Source organism: Acipenser ruthenus, chromosome 45 (assembly GCF_902713425.1).
Source record: "Acipenser ruthenus chromosome 45, fAciRut3.2 maternal haplotype, whole genome shotgun sequence".
NCBI classification, from domain to species: Eukaryota; Metazoa; Chordata; class Actinopteri; order Acipenseriformes; family Acipenseridae; genus Acipenser; species Acipenser ruthenus.
This window is the reverse complement of record NC_081233.1, coordinates 6,253,909-6,275,348: the sequence shown is the minus strand read 5'-3', so window position 1 is coordinate 6,275,348 and position 21,440 is coordinate 6,253,909. Positions and strand designations below refer to the sequence as shown.

The 21,440-nt window shown below is 38.3% G+C and overlaps 2 protein-coding genes across 12 annotated transcripts in view; one reads left to right on the top strand and one right to left on the bottom strand.

The window, feature by feature from the left end:
- Nucleotides 1-2,591, bottom strand: part of LOC117400863 (voltage-dependent L-type calcium channel subunit beta-3-like) — a 51,644-nt gene extending 49,053 nt beyond the window's left edge. Inside the window, exons 1-2 of one of the 2 annotated variants that reach the window (XM_059013405.1) lie at nt 2,142-2,591; nt 1,327-1,419 (exon numbers count right to left, since the gene is read on the bottom strand). In XM_059013405.1, coding sequence (XP_058869388.1) covers nt 1,327-1,419; nt 2,142-2,222 — 174 coding nt within the window. In that variant the 5' untranslated portion in view covers nt 2,223-2,591. The remainder of the gene's footprint in view (nt 1-1,326; nt 1,420-2,141) is intronic. The other variant, XM_059013406.1, reaches the window with a different exon arrangement.
- Nucleotides 2,592-4,465: 1,874 nt separating this feature from the next.
- The window catches only part of LOC131720879 (adenylate cyclase type 6-like), an 86,281-nt gene continuing 69,306 nt past the window's right edge, over nt 4,466-21,440 (top strand). The window contains exons 1-4 of one of the 10 annotated variants that reach the window (XM_059013220.1): nt 10,140-10,615; nt 11,058-11,144; nt 16,261-16,439; nt 18,487-19,399. In XM_059013220.1, the coding sequence (XP_058869203.1) occupies nt 18,488-19,399 (912 nt within the window). In that variant the 5' untranslated portion in view covers nt 10,140-10,615; nt 11,058-11,144; nt 16,261-16,439; nt 18,487. Of the gene's footprint in view, nt 4,623-9,533; nt 9,552-10,138; nt 10,616-11,057; nt 11,145-11,180; nt 11,363-16,260; nt 16,440-18,486; nt 19,400-21,440 lie in introns of those variants that run through there. The other 9 variants (XM_059013221.1, XM_059013223.1, XM_059013225.1 and 6 more) reach the window with 9 other exon arrangements.

Genomic DNA, 21,440 nt, shown 5'->3' with positions numbered 1-21,440 from the left:
TTATACCAATCACAAAGCAAACCCATCAGATCACTAACTGGAGTATGATAAGGCTGTTTCTCAGGCATTCTGTACTGACTAAATCATATCTAATTATTATTATTATTATTATTTATTTCTTAGCAGACACCCTTATCCAGCAATACCATAGCAAATCTTAGGATGATGTCATTATTTTATTTTCGCTTGTTACTCAGTGGCAATACTGCACAACACAAAACAGAGGTCAATCCTAAATACTGATCCATGTTAAAAGAAATGAGAGCGCTTTCCTGTCACAGTGTAATAAAGATTCTGGAATTACAATCAAATCACTTTTACACAGCAGCTAAAACTCCCTGTCTGTTGATTATGTTATTTCACAGTTTACCTTCACATTGGTAGTCCAGTTTGTTTAGCACATGCGTTCAGTGTTTTCCATGCACTGTAGCTTATTACTACTCTGTTGATAGCCCTGGTTTTTCCATGCGTGAATAGCTTGTTGATCGTCCAGTTTGTTTACATAGCCCAAAATTTGTTTTATCTGAAGTACCACAAGTTGCCCCCCCCCCACTTCTCCTCCCCCCTCCCCCTTGAAACCTGCCTGTCTCTATGAGTCACAAGCCAAACAGACATGGTACTGTTTTCAGCAGTAGGAGGTTATAAATGACATCGTCAAGCCCTGTTTCAACCAGGTCCTTAATTACTTAATTAAACAATTAAACACATAGCAGGAGCTAGGCTCTGGGCTGCTCAACTGGATAATTAAGGACATATTTGGAATGAGGTAATGAACTGGATTGGATTAAATAAAATAGAACTAATATTATTCATCTTGTGCGAAGATAAACTATTGTGTGTGATTTCTAATACACCAAAGAGCAATGGTTTGCTTAACCCATGACCATTGTCCTCATTTGAGGACAGGCTATTTTGTAATTTTTTGGAATATTTTTAACTGGCACCTACCTGTTATTTTAATTCTCTTTAACTATATTGTTATGATAACGTACTCTTATTTTGTTAACCCCAAAGTCTAAATGTAGCTGTTAATTCTGCAAACACAGCCCTTCAGATGCTTTTATGACCCCTCAATATAAAATGAGACACTGAAGCCTAAATTACAGGCACATCTATCTTGATTGTCCTCAAAATTGGAAGCTGGGAATAGATGTTGTAAATATTTTACACTTATAATGATTCAAAACTTTTAGAAGGTAACATACTGATTTAGAACCTATCAAATTACATAAATACAGCTTATGGTCTGATTTTTTCAAAGAAAATATATACTTGGTAGTTAATGGATGAACACAATTTGACACAGCACCCCAGAGTACACCTTACCTGTCGTTTTATGACGCTGGATGTTGTATCTGAGGACGTACTTCCGTCAGAACGTTTAAACCGACTTTTCCGTTTGGGCAGCTTCCTCGGAAGCTGTTTATTTTGGGAAGGGAAAAAAAACACATTCAAGAATCAAATTCTCATAAATATAGTAAACTGCTGAATTTAACGTCTGCTGGGTTTTTTTTCTAGCTGTCTGTATTGACAAATTGAAGAGCCCTGCCTTAAAATATGGCAATTAAATAAAAACATTAAATAAAGTTTTCAATTGATTATGAATCGGTCTGATTGTACCGTTAATATTGTAATATTTGTTAATGTCACAAACGATGCCTTATTTTTTAATATATTGAAGTACAATACATTTATACAAACGATGCATATTTCATATTTAAACATTATTATTGTACTACGATTAAAATATATACAATAATACTGAGTATTATGTTAATGAAAAAATAAAACAATTCAAATGACGTAGCTATTACAATCATGTACGGTATGTGTTATACATACCGGTATATGTTGAAATTATATAGCACTGTATTTATAGGCTACATAGGCCCGGCTTGCGGCAATAAATCAATGTTTTAAAAGCCATTGAAATGACATTCACACACAGGCAATGTAATTAACTGCAACCCCACCAACACCAACACCACCACACTGAACACGGAATGCAATCCGCTGTAGCATCCCATTCGGACATTAATTCTGCATCAACCCGGCGCTTCGCTTATTATACAACACGGTGTTTACTACTACAGATTCGACTGCTCAACAAACAACAGCAACAAAACAACACATCACCTCACCTGAAAATAGTGTGATTGAGATCCCGTTTCAGCAGCAGACGCGTGAGCTGCGGAAGATTTGGACATTTTCAGTTGCACCATGTATTAGGAAAGCGTTAGCTAGCTTCTCATGAGCACAACAAACATGAAAAGAAAATACCGCGTGAAAAAAAAACATAAGAACGAAAACAATAAAAGAACCACAATGTTTTTTTTTTAATGAAATAAATAAAACGGTAGGTAGCAGTGATATTTTTTTATATAGAGTGGTTCTTTATTAAGTCATGGCTCGGTCTCTCTCTCTCTCTCTCTCTCTCTCTCTCTCTCTCTCTCTCTCTGTGCGTATGCACTCGCTGTGACCAGTAGTGTTGCTGCTTGCGAATATAAATTAGGACTGTGTCTTTATATTATTATCTTTGTAATACAGAAATACAATGAAAGAAACACACTGCTGTTTCTGCTAGACGGGTACAGGCTTCTTTCCTGCTATGCAATCAGAATTTCATTCTGTGTGGCAAACACAAATGCCACTATTAAACACCTGAAGCAATGAGAAGTGATAGTCTTTGTGACAGTTTCAAGATCAAAGAAAGGGAGCCGTTCAGTCTCCCTGGTGTGGAGGGAGCAGCCTTTCTCTTAGGGGGTAAGGATGCAGTTCAGTCTCCATGTCTCAAGCTGCCCAACACAGTCTCAGGCGGCCAGTCGTCTCCTCCCAGCAGCTGAAGAGTGGATGTCGGCGAATTATCGGCCTCTGCTGGTCAAAGGCCAGCACTACAGGTAGCTCACAAGGCGCCTATCCGATAGGGTTCGCTGTAGAGCAGTGAGGAGAAACAGTCCCCTCTGATTACGTCCCTCTAGTCTAACAAGAAAGAGCCAATCCGACGCTCCTTAATGGAATCCCAGACAACTTCGCACAGACAGGGCGCCAACCTGCGCTCCCCTGACTGTCTGACTCCCCCGGCAGTACTGCCCTTACCAGATGAGGCACTCGGGAACCGGTGAAGAGCTGTTATGGATCACGCTGACCCCGGCAGGTGAGACAATATAAGGGATACAAACACCGGTGAAGTACAAAAAAATGTACGGAACGCGCCCTTATTGTGTATAGTGCAATGACAGAGAAACACCACAAGAGGTCATGCTTTGCCTCAAAAGCGCTGGACTGCCTCATGTTTAATGCAATACCGTATGCACAGTGGGGGGCAACTAACGTGACTTTTTATACAGCTTTGATTATGCGTTGAATTTGGACAGAGCTTTTCCACAGATGTCTTACCTGTCGTTCTCTCGACAGTATTCTCACTTTGCTGGATAGCAAGCCACTAATCAGACTTTCTTATCTATGATTGCTTGTATTACAATGCATTTCACGAACAGTGGTTCTGGTTTCTGTCCAAACTCACTTCATACTGTACAAGCAAAACTAAGTCTTAATCGGGCAGACAGGAGAGCTGCACGTTTGACCAGAGGTAATCAATGAAGCAGACGCAGTGTTAATTACGGCAGCTCATTATAGAGGCTACAGCACACCTTCGAGGTGGATTAGTGTGAAGTGCCGATGATGAAGGCGATTCATTTGTCTCAGTTGTTGAAACAGACAAAACACGTTTAAATTCTCTTCCAAGTCTACCTCAGCGAATACGATAGTTTGATATTCAAGTAGCGGTTGCTGTCTTGTGTGTGATTATCAAACGTTATTTTATTCTTGAAAAATCTTATAAAAGTTTACCACGGTGAATTACCGGCGATTTTACAATGTTCCCATCACAATGTGTTCCTTGTGCTTATGCAATAGCCCACTAGCCATTTACCATAGTTAATCTGCGTTACCATACTAGACTTTAAAACATATACAGATATAAATGCATAACATACAATATGATAATATACATTATTAAGTATATATTTGTACATGATAGTATTTACACTACGCAGTGTGCCTTAAATGGTCATATATGTGCGTGCCTATATATCTTTAGTTATAGTTCGATTATGCGATTAAAGCTATTCAACTATAGCAACCACAGTATTGGTAAAAAATAATTAGACACATAGCTATATTATTATTATTATTATTATTATTATTATTATTATTATTATTATCCAGTGTTATCACAGTGTATGGAAAAAACAAGTTGGAAGCGCATATATTTGACTACAGTCATGGTAAACTGATGCTATTGCATAACGCATAGCTTGGCTGTATTTTATAACGTTTGCTACTGTATGCACTAATTGACATGATACGTATGGTAACGAAATGGTAAAGTGCGGAATTTAATGGAAATGCACACCAGAGGGCGCCAGCGCCTCAATTATAAAGAAAACGAACGTCAGGCCTGCGCTGAAATGAGTGCTGATGGGTTCTTTGTGAGCTCCCAAGTCGCGGCATTACCCGACGTGCACCGTGACAGCGCGGCGTGCCCGCCGCTGGTATGTCATTGGGACAAGTACTGGGGAAAACACAACAGCAAGTGATACGGAGCACAGCAGGTACATTTGGTAAAGTCACGTTTGGAGTTAACTTTTCTGGGTACTAGAAAATAGTACTTGACTATAGAAAATGTAATCAAAATATACTGCATATATACAGAACATAGCCTACACATGATTTCAAATTAATTTGGAATGCTATTATTATTTTTGTAATATACTGTATATATTAATATATTAATATTTGTAATTGAAATATATAGAGATGACAAAACTAGTTGTGTGTTTTCGTTGGGTTTATTATTAACAGATACAATGTTTTTATGTTGTTGTTATTTCCATAATAAGCTAAACTTTAACTGCATTACTGCCATGCTTGACTGAGTGAGTTTTGTGGCGGACACAATCAATACTGAAGAACTCATGTAGCTACCCAATGTGAATAGCCAGCGGCTTCTGTAAACAATTTGCACAGGATTTCCATCTATAGTTTACAGTACATTGACTCAAGATTTGATTTTAATTAACAGATAACGGGTTTTCACCTTTCAAAAAAGAGCAGGAATGTACCAACAGCGTCATATTCCTTAAATATTAACTGTGTTGTCCTTGATCAAAACTGTTAACTGCTTTCTTCCATTTCAAGGAATTGAAAACGAGTTTTTAATTGAAACGTTCTTGGGATTTTTTCGGTGTTTGCGAAATACAATAGTGACTGCATTGTACAGTGCAGACTTTTAATGAAATGTGGTGGTTTTTAAAAACGTCACCCCAAAATGTATACACGTGATTAATTTGCGGACTTCATTTAACTGCATTTTTTAAATTATTATTATTGTAAGTTTTAATGTTAATAAGGGGGTGAAATAAATCCATGCTGGTGGAGAAGCTGGATGAAAGTTAGTGGCGGTATTTAGATCTGCTACTGTTTTAGATCATGAAAATAGACTTCGCTTTACAACCCGTTGAATGACCCTTTAAAAATGTATTAAAAATAATATATATAATCGTTTTCAGTCGCAGTGTTATGAGCTATGAGGACAAGTTAAACAAATGGTCATGATACTTAACACCAGTTAAACCAATTACATTATCTTGATATTTAGCACAGAGAAGCTGAGTGTTACAAGTTTGAAAGGGTATTACAGTGCACTCCGTTTATAAGAATCGCATATGTCCCGGTTGATTTGATTGCTGTAAGCGGTTGATTCATACAATCAGACTGATATGATTACAATTCGCAAAAGTGTGTCTCCGCGCATCAGCAGTTTAAATACAGCATGCGAATGTCAATGGTGCTCAGTCACTGAAGACAGTACATCAAAGTCAAAATAAGTCCTCGTGGGTAAGCAACTTGTTATATGATTATTTACTCAAGGCTGCACAATCCTATTTTACTACAGTATACTTGAGAAGCGACCGTCTCGTGAGGGTGCCTAGTTTAACTGCCGTGCGGTGTTACGTGACCTTTGAATTAAAATGACATCACAGTACAGTATCCCCCCCCTCCTCATCACGCCACCACACAAAAACAGTGCTGTACTCAGTATGTATTTAATGAATGTGTATTCACATTATTGAAACAAACGAGAACACAAAAAACACAGCTGCACGATGCAGTGGTGCAGTCACTGTTTGATTACAGACCAGTCCAGTGTTTCCTGCATCATTGCACGATCCACGCTGCGTACGTGCCTCATCACGCGAGATGTGATCAAATTCAAATTCAAAATCAGCTTTATTGGCTGTACACGTCATTGCACTTGATACAGTATCGTATTACATGTAGCCAGTTTGCCCTGAAATGATTCTTATAAGCAGATTGCTTGATTCTTACAAGTAGAGTATTTTAGCATGGTTAGTATAGGAATGATTTTGATAACTATAGGCGGTTGATTCTTATATTAGTGATTGTTATAGAAGGAGTGCTCTGTATTACAATACTAGAGTCTGAAACACTAAATATAAAAACAAACAATTCTGTCTTCTGAAATCAGATCTCGTTCATTCATATAAAAATGGTTGGGTTGGTGTGTCAACCGCACAGTCATGTATGAAAGCACACTTGCATGGGTTAACATGGGGGCAGAATATATTACATGAATGCAAATGACATATTCTGCACAACATGCATTGGTTTTCCATTGGGTAGCATTGTTTCTGGGAAACAGCGGCCCCTAGTGTATGGTGAGGGATGGAGGCTGCTCTGTGGCTAGATAGTCCTGGTCTCTCACCCATTAGCCTCTCCAGGGTTACAGCAGTTGCTTTTTGTGTAGTATAGACAGTAGACTGTATATTGAGAATAGATTTGATTAATGATCGCTGCTGTAATCAAAGCGATACCTGGTACCAGATGCAGCAAAGCAGGAATATCAACACTTTGCCTGGCTGTAGGGGAATTCCTAATAAAGGTAATGTGAACAAACTGGCCAGCCTGAATAAATGCAATTAAAAATCAGAGTGCAAAGTATTATTTTTTGGACTGCCGTTTTAAAAGTTTCTTTTTCATGAGTGTTTTTCTCTAGGCTGAGGCACGCTGTACTCAATCAGTCAGTTTTGTATGCATTATTTTTTTCAATGACTGTATGACTTGAAAGGGTGCATGCTCAAGCTGAGTTATGTACAAGGGAGATCTTATCAGTCCTTCGTTTGTTTGCACGAACAAGTCTTCAGGGCTGCGGGTCCATTTAATCTGCCACACAGCCCGGCTTTCTTATTTTGTTCACGCCACAAAAACTCTGATTCTCTGGAGTCTTGGTTTAGAAGCATCTTTTCACTGTTTTAAACTCAACCCAAATTCCGTACAGGCATTTTAAAGCACTTTTAACTAAGGTCTGCATATCTCTTATATTAGCATTAACTATACAACAGTTTTTTAAAAACTTTTAATACAATGCTACTTCCTGTCTGCCTCAAATGGTCTGATTGCTGCTAGACCTCTGGAGTGGAACTGACCTACAGCACAGGAAACCACAGCACGTTGTACTTTTGTACTGTAGTTGCCAACCATAGACATGCAAGATTGGCCAAAGTGCCTTTACATTAGTAGGCGCTAGCGCCATCTAGAGGAAAGCAGTGTACTGCCAGCAGAACAAAATTAAATTTTATTTAAACTGACTCTCTTACTTAATAAAGTCTAATTAACCTAATAAAGTAGTACAGTATTTCATGTTAGATTTTGAAATGTCACATTTTTCAATTTGTCAGTTTTTCTATTAAGTACATGGAAAACTACAAAGCTTCATTCAACTTTATGAAGCAAAACTGGTTTATTCTATTAGGTTAAAACTTTTGCCCATAGCTGTACACTGTTCCCATAGTCACATGGTGGCAAGCCGTTTTCAAGTGGAGTTAAGCATGCATTACTACAGATGAATCTTTGATGGGATGTAAGCAAACTAACTGGAAACAAACTAACGATCTAAATAGCATGCCTGGAAAACTGGAAGAATTAAATAAACATTCTAAACATGAATGTTTTTACTGCCCCTCACATTTTTACAGTGTTTGTAATGGCGCTGAGTGGTTTTTATTGCTCAAATCTGCTTTGATCTGAGTTCAGGAGCTGCTCTTCAGTTCTAGTTGCGTGTAATAGATACATGTATCAGAAGCCAAGTCGGTCAAAGTGTCTTTTATAAAGGAGAGCTTTGGATTTTCTGCAGACATTGCTCAGATTAACTAGCATTATACATGCACCAGTTGCATCAAAATAGGATGCATAACAAACATGCATGTAGGGGTAACAAATATTCGGGGGAACAAAGTCACTTAGCACAGATTTAAGAAAGTAGAATATTTGAGTAATTACCAGAGCCGCTCCGAATGATTGCAAAAAACATATAAAGGATAAGGGGATGAAAACATTTTGAAGCTGAGCTTTGTAAGGTTCTCAGTAAAAAGCACGCTGCTCGGAACACTAGTTTGTTTCCGAAAACAACCACTCGGAAAAACCTGTTGAATTATTTTTTTTTCCTAACCTTTAGTGGCTGTTGTAGCAACTCTGTTTACACATTCCCTTTATTAGATTGATCATTTATCAGTGAACTAATTGCCTTTGGTGCACACTGTTGCCAGGAAAATTCTGTGCTAACCAGCCAATAATCAGTTCTTCTCAAATATTTGGCACCACTGGAAAAACTTGTACCCTTTCTGTTGTTCGTTTCTCAGTTTTCTAACATAGGTATTGACAAAAAAGGTTAAAGAAATCAGTTTTTTTTTCTGTAGTGTCACACGTCCTAGGTCACTTCACCTGGAATGCCCCCATCATTTCAACACATTCTTTCCTGTCATTAACTTTATGAAATTCGTTAGCTACATCCGCTTAAACGTCTATACAAATCATGTGGGATGCGCTCGCCACGCCACGCCCCTTCCACTGCAGGGTTGGGTTACCAGACTTGCTTTACAGGACAGACAGGATTGAATACAGAACAAACAGGAGGCTTTAAACCTTAATGTATTATTCAATAGATCATTTAATTAAAAACAGAGCCTTCTGTTGTATTGGTTAGTACAAATTCGTTTTTAAATTTACTTTTCAAAAAAAAAAAAAAATGCCCTTAAGTCTCTTTCAGAATCATAAATTAAGCTAGAACAGGATTCTATGTAATGTCCTCAGAAAGGAAGCAATACAAATGTGCGTGTGTGTGTGTGTGTGTGTGTGTGTTAGTATATCCCCTAATTAAAGAGACAACCAACAGCAAACACACAACATATACACACAAACATATAAAGCAGGTAAAGGAGTATACATGGCGCTAAAGGCTTGGTAAACATACCACTGTTTGCTTAGACTAGCTGTGAAGCTATAGGAAAATAAAGAAGAGACAACTTTACAAGCTGATTGGTCCCAGAACTTTGTCAGGTCTTTAAGGATCCGGCTTGGTAACCCATTCTAGTGCTCAACACAGCTGTGACCCCTGGTCCTGGTTTCAGTGCTGAATATTTGATCAAGTGAAGTGATTAACCTTCCACCTGATCCAGGGATCGCATTTCAAGGTAATGTGAGGACAATGTAGTGAGATTGCAATGTGAGGACCTTTGCACAGCGTGAATATAGAGATTTAACTTGTATCTTTACATATATATATATATATACATACAGATAGATAGATAGATATAAATGAAAAGTTGTGTTTGTTGTACATAAAGTTTATATAAAGTAAATGAACCAATATTAAGAAAAGTAGATCATTACATCAAACTATGTAGTAGATGACATCAAAACCCTGCAGGTACCTCCAGTTTGTTTTCAAACACACTTTCCCTTGACAAAAGGCATGTTAAACAAACCGAAACCTTGGGAAGTTGGCTCCTTTTGAGCAAAATCTTTTTTTTATAGGTGAATATCTGATGAAACTGCACACAATTAGCTACACATTTTAGGAGAATTTCATGCGAACCGGTTGCATGCAGGTTGGTGTAAGCTAAAACTGCTTTTGGGGTGAGTTTGTCAACACGCTCTGTTTACCGGTGCAGCAAGGTTCAGAACGCTACCCGTGGAACACTAGCATTTTAGTGTAAATAAAATGCTCTTAATAGGAGCTGTACAGTATTGCTGTTGGACGTTTTAAGTTGGGAGGGAAACGGGTGTGATCCATTGAAAAAACAAAAACTTGAAAGCGAGCGTCCTGCGGACCGGACGACAGCAAAACAAAGAGGGCCATTGTTTCTTTAAGAATTGCGACAAAATTGTGAATTATTGTATTCTAGATCCGGGGTAAAGGGCGTTTTCTCGCTGGACAACAGGATAAACCCTATACATGTAGTTACTTTGAGTTAGCCAGCAATAGAGAAACTAATACACAATAATAATAAAACCGACCTCTAGGGGGAGAGTGAGATAGCTCAGCGAGTGTATGCGAGGGAGTGAGACAGACGAGAGGATAGAGCAGCTGGCAGGCAGACAGAGGCAAGCAAGCATGCAGGCAGGCAGTGGAAAAGGAATTATATATAACCCGGTATGTATACAGTGTCTCTAACCTGATGCAGTGACAATACTCGCCACTGAACAACGAAAAGAACAAACTAGGAATTGCGCGACTGTCATGAACATGGTTTTGGTGAGTCCGCTTTTTCTTCTGAATAGATTATGTACTGTGTTTTTATTTTCCCCCTCCTTCTCCGTGTTTGCTTGTGTAAATGACCGGCAGTGCAATGTGAAGCGGACAGCCCCTTTGCTTTGGTCGTTTCGCTTCTGGATAAATCATATCGCAAGATCATCAATGTTTCATTGGAATGTTACCCTGTTCTTTCGGGTACAGTGAGAATTTCCTACTCGCTAGTATTAGTAACGCAGCCGAACAGCCTCGCTTTGCCGGAGATGTTATAATAAATGCCACTAAGGTATTTAAAATTTAAACCGTTGACAGCATAGGGCAGTTTTTTTTTCTGTCATGCAAAATTTAACTGGGGTGCCAGTAACGCCTCGCTTACGAACGCGTTTGGGATGTTTTATTATATATGTTACATAATATTATTTTCTCATTGATATGTTTTATGTAGGTAGATACGAAACCGTTTCAGCAATGCAGACGAAATACCGGGGAAGCACAACTGGAGGAAAAAAACGCTAGCAAGATTCTGTGTGGGGTAATACAGCATGTAACGAGAAAAAAAAAAGACACGAGTGTTTTTATTATTTTATGTTTTATTGTTTTATGAGATTGTTACAACGCCGGCTACAATTACATTTACAGCACAAAACTACCAATATCGCACAGCATTGCATTGGTGTCCTCTGGAAAAGAAATGAAAACACTGACTTGTCGTTTTCAGACGCCTTGTTGGGTTTCTGCGTTTTTCTCTAGGTGGGTTGGACGGCTGTATTGTTTCGTGTCCGACTCTATGATGTAGTCGTGGCTCCAGTAATCCATAACATATATATATATATATATATATATATATATATATATATATATATATATATATATATATATATATATATAGACACTTTTTTTGCCATGTTATGAAAACGTGTAATTTATTTTGGGATATATATATATATATATATATATATATATATATATATATATATATATATATATATATATATATATATATAGTGATATTTATTATTATTATTATTATTATTATTATTATTATTATTATTAGAATGACTAATAATATTATAATTTACAGTGTATGAAAAACAAGTTAGATGCGTCCATTTAAAAATGGAAGCTCCTATATTTGACTACAGTCATGTTAAGCCGACGCTATTACATAACGCATAGCGTGTCTATAACATAACGTACACTACTGTATGCACTAATTGACATTGCATATACATGCCTACGGTACCCATGTACAGCGAGGATGGACGGTAACTCGGTGTTTGGAGCAGAATTTAAAACCTGGGAACTGCTACAACTAATACCTTCTTTGTAAATAATAATAATAATAATAATAATAATAATAATAATAGTTTTTGGGTAGGGGTGGTGGTGAGGGTTCTGTCTGTCAGCATGTTCGAGGGGAGGAAAGACGGCTATCGAAAGGAAGCCTGTTTTTATAAAGACAGCATAACCGTATTCCCTAACACAACAGCTGCCTGGCGCAAGCAAGGGAAATGAAAAGAAAGGAACCGCTTTTATATTTTTATTAATAGCCCTGAAGGCACTCGCTATATGTCGAGCAGCAGCGGTTCCGATTGTGAGACAGACAAACACAAAATGGTTACTCAAAATCTTTTTGAGCCAAAAAAAAAATAAATAAAAAAGCCACATTTGTTGTTTGTTTGACATTTTTCTAGATATGTATGTGTACTTTTTTATTGCAAGCGATGTGAGCTGTTAAGTGCGGACACATGTGGATAATTCTGGTTCCACATATTGAAATACATAACAAAAACTTCATAGTACATTCTAGAATTACCACAGGTACTGGCAAGCGTTCTTCCAGTAACCTGACGATGGCTGATGCACTTACTTTGAGTTCTGAAGTAATTCATTTTGAATTCAGCCCTGTTAATTCATGTGGATTTAATTACCCGCATTCATTCTATGTTCCTTTGTAAGGAATGATGTCGCTCACATATGCATTCATACCCTCTTACTCGCCCATCAGGGGATTGTGAGAAGTGTTAAATCCTGCATGAATGCATGCCTTATACATGAGATCAAGGAACATAGGAACATAGAATGAATGTGGGTAATTAAATCCACATGAATTAACAGGGCTGAATTCAAAATGAATTACATTCGGAACTCATAACTCAAGACATTCCTGTGGCATTCAGCTGGAATTCATTAGGAATTTGCGTTACAGATAAGCCTGTGTTAAAGTACTTTTCAAACGAATTCAGGAGCTGATCTTTCGGTCCAGCTGCCTGTTTGTAGTGTCTTTAAGAGTGAGTCTCACCTAGTGATCTGTCACGCTGGATCACGTTTCCTTTTTGCCAATCCACAGCTGTGTACTAGACAGTGATAATATTATATTAGTTGTATATTAATGGATTACTACTATAAAATTCACTTTGATCTTGCCTGCATTGCATCTATCTACAGCAGTCAATCAGAAGTGAAGAACAACTGCTGTACTCTCAGCTCTCACTGCCAGTGCTTGATAGGATAAAAAAGGAATCTGTTCTATTAGGTTCATCAAACAAAACTAAACGTGCTGTTTGAATAATTGCAATAAAAAGCACTCAGAATGATTGCAAACATCAAGGTGGCTCTGTAAGCACGCAGCATACGGGTTACCTTTGTGTGTCTAAGAGAAACATTCCAGAAGGTTTTTCGAAGGAGAAACAAAAGCAATAGCACTTTAAATAAATATACCCAATGTGAAATCTCTTTCATTGCTGTGGCCTTGGTAAATATAACTGGTGACAGACTGAGGTAGGTACATGGGCATACAAGGAAGTATGCTGCATATAGCTTGCATTGGTTTAGTTAAACAGAAACTCTTAGACTGCCTGGCCACTTTATTAGGACCGGTATGTAGTATTTGGTTGGGCCACCATTTGCCCTGGACCACAGCCTTGACAAGACTCGGCATAGACTCCACAAGGTGTTGGAAGGTGTCTAGTGAGGGATGGTAATCCGTTCAGTCATGAGGGTTTCATGCAAGTGGTGCAGGGAGTTAGGTAGGGGATCGCGATGGTGAGCCCTTGTTCAAGCTCATGCCAGACATGCTCAATCGGATTGCTTTAAGGGGGTGGGTCATGGAAGACTGTGTCATGCTCCTGAAATTCTGGCATTCGGGATGGGAGCTTTTGTCATGAACCTCCTACACAACCACATCTGATTGGTTTATAATAACACCAATATCCTCTGCAGCGGTCACTGGCAGTAGATAATTGATTTAGTCTTTCGTTAGCGGCATCTGTTTGGGTTCGGGACAACAAACCGTCTTCGTGGTCAATTATATGACAGGTAATGACCGATGCGTTGCACATTAATGCTTAATGATACATCTTCAGTTCTGCAAAACCTTGTAAATAGAGAAAAGACGTACCAGTGGATCCTATAGATCTTATACAATAAAAACAGTAGCCTAGTTCCTTGGAAAACTAATCTTGCTTTGAATGAAACCTGAATAATGTTACGTTAACATATTGAATTACGTATCACTTTGTAGTTTTCCATATACTAAACAAAAACCTGACAACTAAACATTTCAAAATCTGACATGAAAGGCAACTACTATTATGGCTTCTGGTAGACTTTTGCGATAGTTTCTTTGATAACATGATGTTAAATAAAAGATCTAAATGATGTTCATATAGGTTTTTTAAATTTGTCTCGGTCCTAAAGCTCTAGGTGATGCAAAACGTTTGGCCATAGCTCTGCTTTCTTGTTACCGTCAGTAATGGTATTTTTTTTCGATCACCAAACTACGCAGTTTATTTACTACTTGTGAATTCTTTCTCTGTTGCTGACTCATAAGACACCAACAGAAAAAAAAAAGTAATTTTTCCCAGAGTAAAGTTATTTGCTGTTAAGAAACACTGTCAGTCGGTTAGCACTTCCTCATTCTGCGACCAGGTTCAAAATGCACACAATGAGAATCTTTTATGTGCATTGTGGGAATGATGGGTAATGTATGTGTGTGTGTAACTATCGTGAATGTATTCATGGTCGTCATTCAATAGTTTTTTGGCAACACTGAATTCCTCTTCTGGTAGTGATTAGAAAGAGGAAACATGTGGAATGCCAAACCCTGATCAGATGACGTTATATATAAATTAGCTCAAAAGTTTTGATATGTTGTACATATCTTTCTCAAGGGAGCACGAGTTTGAATCAAAACATTGGAGGTATTTATAGGTTTTTGACGGCATGACAACTACTTGCTGTTGTTTTATATTCAAATCCATGATTTATTCGTACATGATGAAACGGTGTTCTATAGTGTGACATCATTTTTATGTCTATCTTTAAATATGAATTAATTCTAATTAACATTATTTTATATAAAATTGTATTATCATGCAATGCTGGCTGTGGGGATCAGCCTTGATTTGGCCTCCCCAGCGCATCAGCATGCACAACTTTTGAATATTATTTTATTTATTTATTTATTTATTTATTTAAATGTTATATATTTATTGGAGTGCTGTACTATTTAAATGTTATATATTTATTGAAGTGCTGTACTGTTGGTTCATTCATTTTAATATTTCTAATTAATGAAAGGTGGTTCTGTATTCTTTTCTATAAAGTTGTTCCAGTCTCTCCAACATATTTTATTTCATCACATTTTTCACAGGCTATTCCATAAACAACATTGGTATTTTTACAGTATTAATTTTTAGTGGATATGTGTTGTTCTTATGTTTAATATTTTTACTTTTGTTACACACTTTACATGTACTAGTGCAAGTATTTGTAGAACCTGTTCTGTCAATTATTCTTTTAGTTTATTGTGAACTTTATTTCACAGTATACAGATATCACATTATTTTTACATACAATTACCCATTTATACAGTTGGGTTTTTACTGGAGCAATCTAGGTAAAGTACCTTGCTCAGGGGTACAACAGCAGTGTCCCCCACTGGGGATTGAACCCACAACCCTCCGGTCAAGAGTCCAGAGCCCTAACCACTACTCCACACTGCTGCCCTTACCATAGAACAGTGATATAGTAAGATCTGTACTTGGTTATATATCCTTATAGTTTATATCTGGAGAATCGCTTATCCAATTGAGAGGATTCTTGCAAAATACGTTCAAATTCTGAGTGCGTCTGTGCATGCATGTCTGTATTTTCAATGTAATTCTTTTAAATGTTGTGAGGTACCTCAATTGGAAAGTTAAATAGTTCCAGTGAGATTCTAAAGCTCTGCTAGCTTCCATGAACTCTAATATCACAATACTGTTTGCCCTGCATGACTAATTCTTAACATGCTTACCTCTGTAGTCCTCTACACTTGACTTCACTTTGACCATGCTATTCCTTGACTCTGTATTTTTGCAGTTTTGTCATGCTTTTCCCATTGTTATGCTCTGCATTCACCATAGTTTACCCTGGTTTGCCATGTTTATTAATCTGCTTCACCAGGCCTCGCTGGTCTTAGTGCTTACCAATGCTTCCCCACACTTTCGTTATGCTCTGTTACACTTTGCAATGCTTTTACTGTGGTTAACTGTTATAAGGGACACTGTTTCTCTTGAAATGCATACAAATATTTAGCAGATTTGGTCTGAGTTGTTGATGCGACTTACTATCTGATCAAGGTCTTTTTTTTGTTCTGTTTTCAGGGCCAGTCTTCCTGCAGATAATAATAATAATAATAATTGCGAGTGGCACAGCAGAGCGTAGTTTGGAAGCAGAGCTGGGACTGCACTCCTGTCCAGTGCTGGTTTTCAAGTCACGTGTGGATCAATGCCTTGTCTAACTGAGGGAAGCAGGTTTGGAAGCAGAACTAGAAACCAGACAGGTAGGGTCACGAGGGACCGCTTTGTGGGCAGCAGTGTGGAGTAGTGGTTAGGGCTCTGGACTCTTGACCGGAGGGTTGTGGGTTCAATCCCCAGTGGGGGACACTGCTGTTGTACCCTTGAGCAAGGTACTTTACCTAGATTGCTCCAATAAAAACCCAACTGTATAAATGGGTAATTGTATGTAAAAATAATGTGATATCTGTATAATGTGAAATAATGTATAATGTGATATCTTGTAACAATTGTAAGTCATCCTGGATAAGGGCGTCTGCTAAGAAATAAATAATAATAATAATAATAATAATAATTTTAAATGAGAAATGAACCTGCCTGGATTTGTCCTAATTCCATCATACTGTGTAGAGTTAAGGCCTAAAGTTTGGCATCACCCTGTAGAATGAACTCATTTTGCTTCATAAAGTCGAATGAAACCTGCTGGATAATGTTATGTTAACATATTGAATTGCATACCGCTTTGTAGCTTTCATATACAATACTTAATGAAAAACTGACAAAAAATTGAAAAAATGTGACGTTTTGAAATCCAACGTGAAATACTGTACTGCTATTATGGCTTCCAGTAGACCTTTTTTTCACAATATCATTTTGTAGTTTCTTTGATTACATTATGTTAAATAAAATATCTAAATTATGTTTATAGTTTAAATTATGTCTCAATTCTAGGTGATGCAAAACTTTTGGCCATAGCTGTAGATGTCATTATTTATTTTATTTCTTAGCAGACGCCCTTACCCAGGGCAACTTACAATTGTTACAAGATATCACATTATTTTTTACATACAATTCCCCATTTATACAGTTGGGTTTTTACTAGAGCAATCTAGGTAAAGTACCTTGCTCAAGGGTACAACAGCAGTGTCCCCCACTGGGGATTGAACCCACGACCCTCCGGTCAAGAGTCCAGAGCCCTAACCACTACTCCACGCTGCTGTCATCCTGTGAATACTTCATAGTTCTGTGTTATTTGTTTATTACATTTTTCAAAGATATATCATTCACGATTTGATTACAAAAAGTGCATAACAAAAAAAACAACATTATTGAATTTGTATTTTTGAAATCATTTGACGCTTGATTGCAATATTTGAATATGAAAGATTACAAACAGAATATGAAACAGGAAATCTTTCCTTTTGTTTTTTAAGGGCTTCTAGCAGTGGACCCTGTACTTTTTAAACAACAGTTTAGTCAAAAACCTTTCCAAGTGTAACGTGATTTTTCCACTCTGAAAAATGTCCTCCCTGTTTCCCTTTCCAGTATTTAGAACCAGTTTTCTTTAGCATTATTGATGAATAGCTGAAAGTTTAATTGTTAGTCAAAGACCTTAAGAAATTATTCCCAAACGGCATTACTGTGTAGCATATTTTGTAAGTTTGGGAAATAAAATCCTGAATTTGATGCCAAATACGGTTATTTCTGTACAAGGTGAAAAGCTTCTATGAGATTCATTATGAATCTTGCCTTTCTGACATTTTGAGGCCTGTCAGAGAACACATTTACAGAGCTTAGATCTTGTTACATATATTCTCTTGGTGACCTTGTATTGAATAAGTCTTATGTTTTAATTACCTTTTGATTACTGCATAGTTCTAAATTTAAGAAAATAACTCAGTAGTCGTTCACAAATCTTATTTTTTGTGATTTTATAACAAGCTAATTCATCGTATGTAGCATCTCTTATTGTAACAGATATAATTTCGCACAGTTCAAGCAGCTAGAAAAACGCTTCACTTTGTGTTCTCCCCAAACTACACGTCATCTCTTCTACAAATTAAAGATCCCCTACCCATGACATTATCTTTTACGAAAACCTCTAAATAGTTTGTGTAACTTGCTTTTTCTTCAGTGGAAAATGCCAAAGTTAATTTAATAAGGTGTAAATGCATTTCTTCTTTGGTATTAAGAAAAGGATTTCCCCTTCAGAAGTAAGTCCAGCCCCCTATTAAAGCCATATTTAGTCCTCACCTTAAGAGCATAATGTGCCAAAACAAACTCTGCTAATAACGCCTCCTCTCTGGTGTGCAGGATGTCATGGTTCAGCGGCGTATTAGTGCCCAAAGTGGATGACCGCAAGACGGCGTGGGCCGAGCGCAATGGCAAGAAGCCCAAACGAAAGGGCGCCTCGTCGTTGTGCAACCCCCGCTACATGAGCTGCCTGCGGGACGCCGAGACCATGGAGCCGCCCCCGCCACCACCCAACCGCGCCCACCACCACCACAACCGCACCAACGCTGGGGGCAGCTTCGGAGTGCGCTGCGGCTGGCAGGAGGACCACTACGCCAACAAGGGGGTGGGCAAGAACAGCTCCGGGGGCCACACGGACGTGGGACTCAAATCCGTGGACCTGGGCTTCGAAGACGGGGATCTGAAAGCTGGGAAAGCCCTGGAAGAAGGAGGCCCGGTCACGGCTGCGGATTGCTGGCTCCGGGTGGTGCAGGTGTTCCAATCCAAGAAATTCCACTCGACCAAGCTGGAGAGGCTCTACCAGCGCTACTTCTTCAGCATGAACCAGAGCAGCCTCACCATGCTCATGGGGGTCCTGGTGGTTGTTTGTGGGGTCATGCTCGCCTTCCACTGCATCCACGGGGAAAACATATTGGAAAATGTGGCCTATATCTCGGTTCTGTCCGTGGCCATGGCGCTCTTCCTGGCCTTCATGGTCGTGTGTAACCGGAACGGGTTCCACCAGGATTATATGTGGATCGTCAGCTACCTGGTCATCACCGTGCTGTTCGTGGTGCAGGTGTTCGGGGTCTTCAACGTGGCCCCCCGCAGTGCCTCGGAAGGGATATGGTGGTCCGTCTTCTTCATCTACATCATCTACACCCTCCTGCCCGTCCGCATGAGGGCAGCAGTCCTCAGTGGGCTTGTACTGTCCACTATCCATCTAGTGACCTCCTGGAGACTCAATCTGGAGGACCACTTCTTATGGAAGCAGGTAGGACTTGTTTATTTAGTAAGGGTGCCTGACTTCCATGGCTCTGTCACCCAGCTTCAATCATAATGCATGACTTAATTAACGATGCTACCATCACGCTTTCTGTAATTACGCCTGTTTCATACTGTTGCATTTATCTTGCTATCACATGTCATAACATGGATAATTGTATCATCAGCAGTGATCATGTTTCTGGAGGTTATCGTGATCATCGCTACTGCTGTCAAAATGATTCCTCTCTGTTCTTGTAGACATCACATATGTTTTGAAAAAGTGGATGGTCATTTAAAAAAATATATTTTTTATAAATCAAAAAGAGATCTGGTCTCTAATATTGGTCAACCCACCTCCCAAACAAAAATAAAATGCATATCTTTCGATTTTTCTAAAAATTCAAGCACTTTTTTTAATGACTTTTTTTCAGCCCCCTCTCAGTGGTGGGAGGGAACAGTGGTGTGGCTTTTTTTTTTTTTAGAAAGCCAGCAAGCTAAAAGCAGATGCAAGAGAGCAAGGACTACCAACGAGGGAGAAAGTGGCAATTAATGGGCGTTGAAACATGATTTAAGATAATCAGGGGGGAAATTGTGATATTATTTTGCCTATAATTGCTAATTCACATTTGTCAATTTGTACGTTGAATTTGGATAAGTGATTTGTTGCACAAAATTTATCCTGGTGGTTGATTTTGAGTGGTTTCAAATCTGAAAATTTGATCTCCAAAACAAAAATAAAATACCTCTATATTTCTGAAGATTCATGTACTTCAGGTCTGCAGAGTGTCCGAAGTAAGTGACTGGTCTGTTAGGGAACAAAATCGGTTTGATTTGTGTGTTATTTAAACTTTTATAGGCTGGATAGCACTAGCTAGCCTGCAAAGTATCATCTGTATAAGACTCCAGATTTTACTGCATCAATTCGGTCCTATTTAAAGTTCAGGGATTGAAATAAGACTCCTATTGTGTAGCACTTTCACCCTATTCTAGGTTTTAATACGAGCTTGATTAGCCACAGTGTATGGGTTACAAGCTCTGGTGTGTCTTATTAAACTCCCAGTAAAACCAGGAATGAATCCAGATGCTATGCAAGGGGAGTCTTCGTTCCATACCTGAAGCCAAATCTTTTACAAACTAAACAGTAAATATGAGGAGATTGCAAAAAAAAAGCTAATTGGAATAAATATATACCTAGCATGGTTAAACTGTGCAATAAAACACAGTGAAAGCATGGTGATGCATAGGCAAGCATTCTAAAGCACATAGAGGTATGGTAAAGCATATTAAAAACATGACAATCAATTGAAAAAATGCATAATATATCCATAGGAAAAATGGAAAATGACCGTAGTAACATTTTAAATAATCAGAATTGTAATTTGTTACAATTAGTAGCAAGGCCACCTCATTGTGGACATTTTTTTGTGTTTTTTGATTAGCCACAAGAGAGGACAGGATTTATAAAACTGTATCCCAGGGTAGCAGCATTTCCCAAATCTTTGGGGCACAGACTCAGATAATTCTACCTTTTTTTTATAATTAACAAAAGGCAAACGTTATAGGCTAGGCTTAATATTTCTATCTAACTTCGAATCTGATAAGAGATTCGATTAGCTGTGTTAAAAAAAAAGAGGGTTTTCCGGTGGCGGCTGATGCTGATGCTGACATGAGGATGTTCTTGTCGGCTCCCAAAAAATTTCAGCTGGGAAAAAAACAAAAAACCTATTCTTGGAACTGCAGCTGAATTCTAAAGCTGTGCGTCGGCACTGTAGAATATCTGCTGTCCGTTCTGTCTGGGGAATGACTGCCCTTGTTATAGGTCAGACGGTTGAAAAGCTTGCAATACATTGCTGTGAGGCTGTCATTATGTAACACCACAAAGGAGTTATTGTACTTTATTCACGAGGGTGGAGTACTGTATGCAGACTACATTTTTTATTTTCATTTTTGATGAATTTGTGATGCTCACAAGGGTAACCAGCTACACGGCAGACTGAAAAAAAGAATAGTCGTCTCTGTTTAGAGGGGGTTGAGGGAGCAGTTCAGTC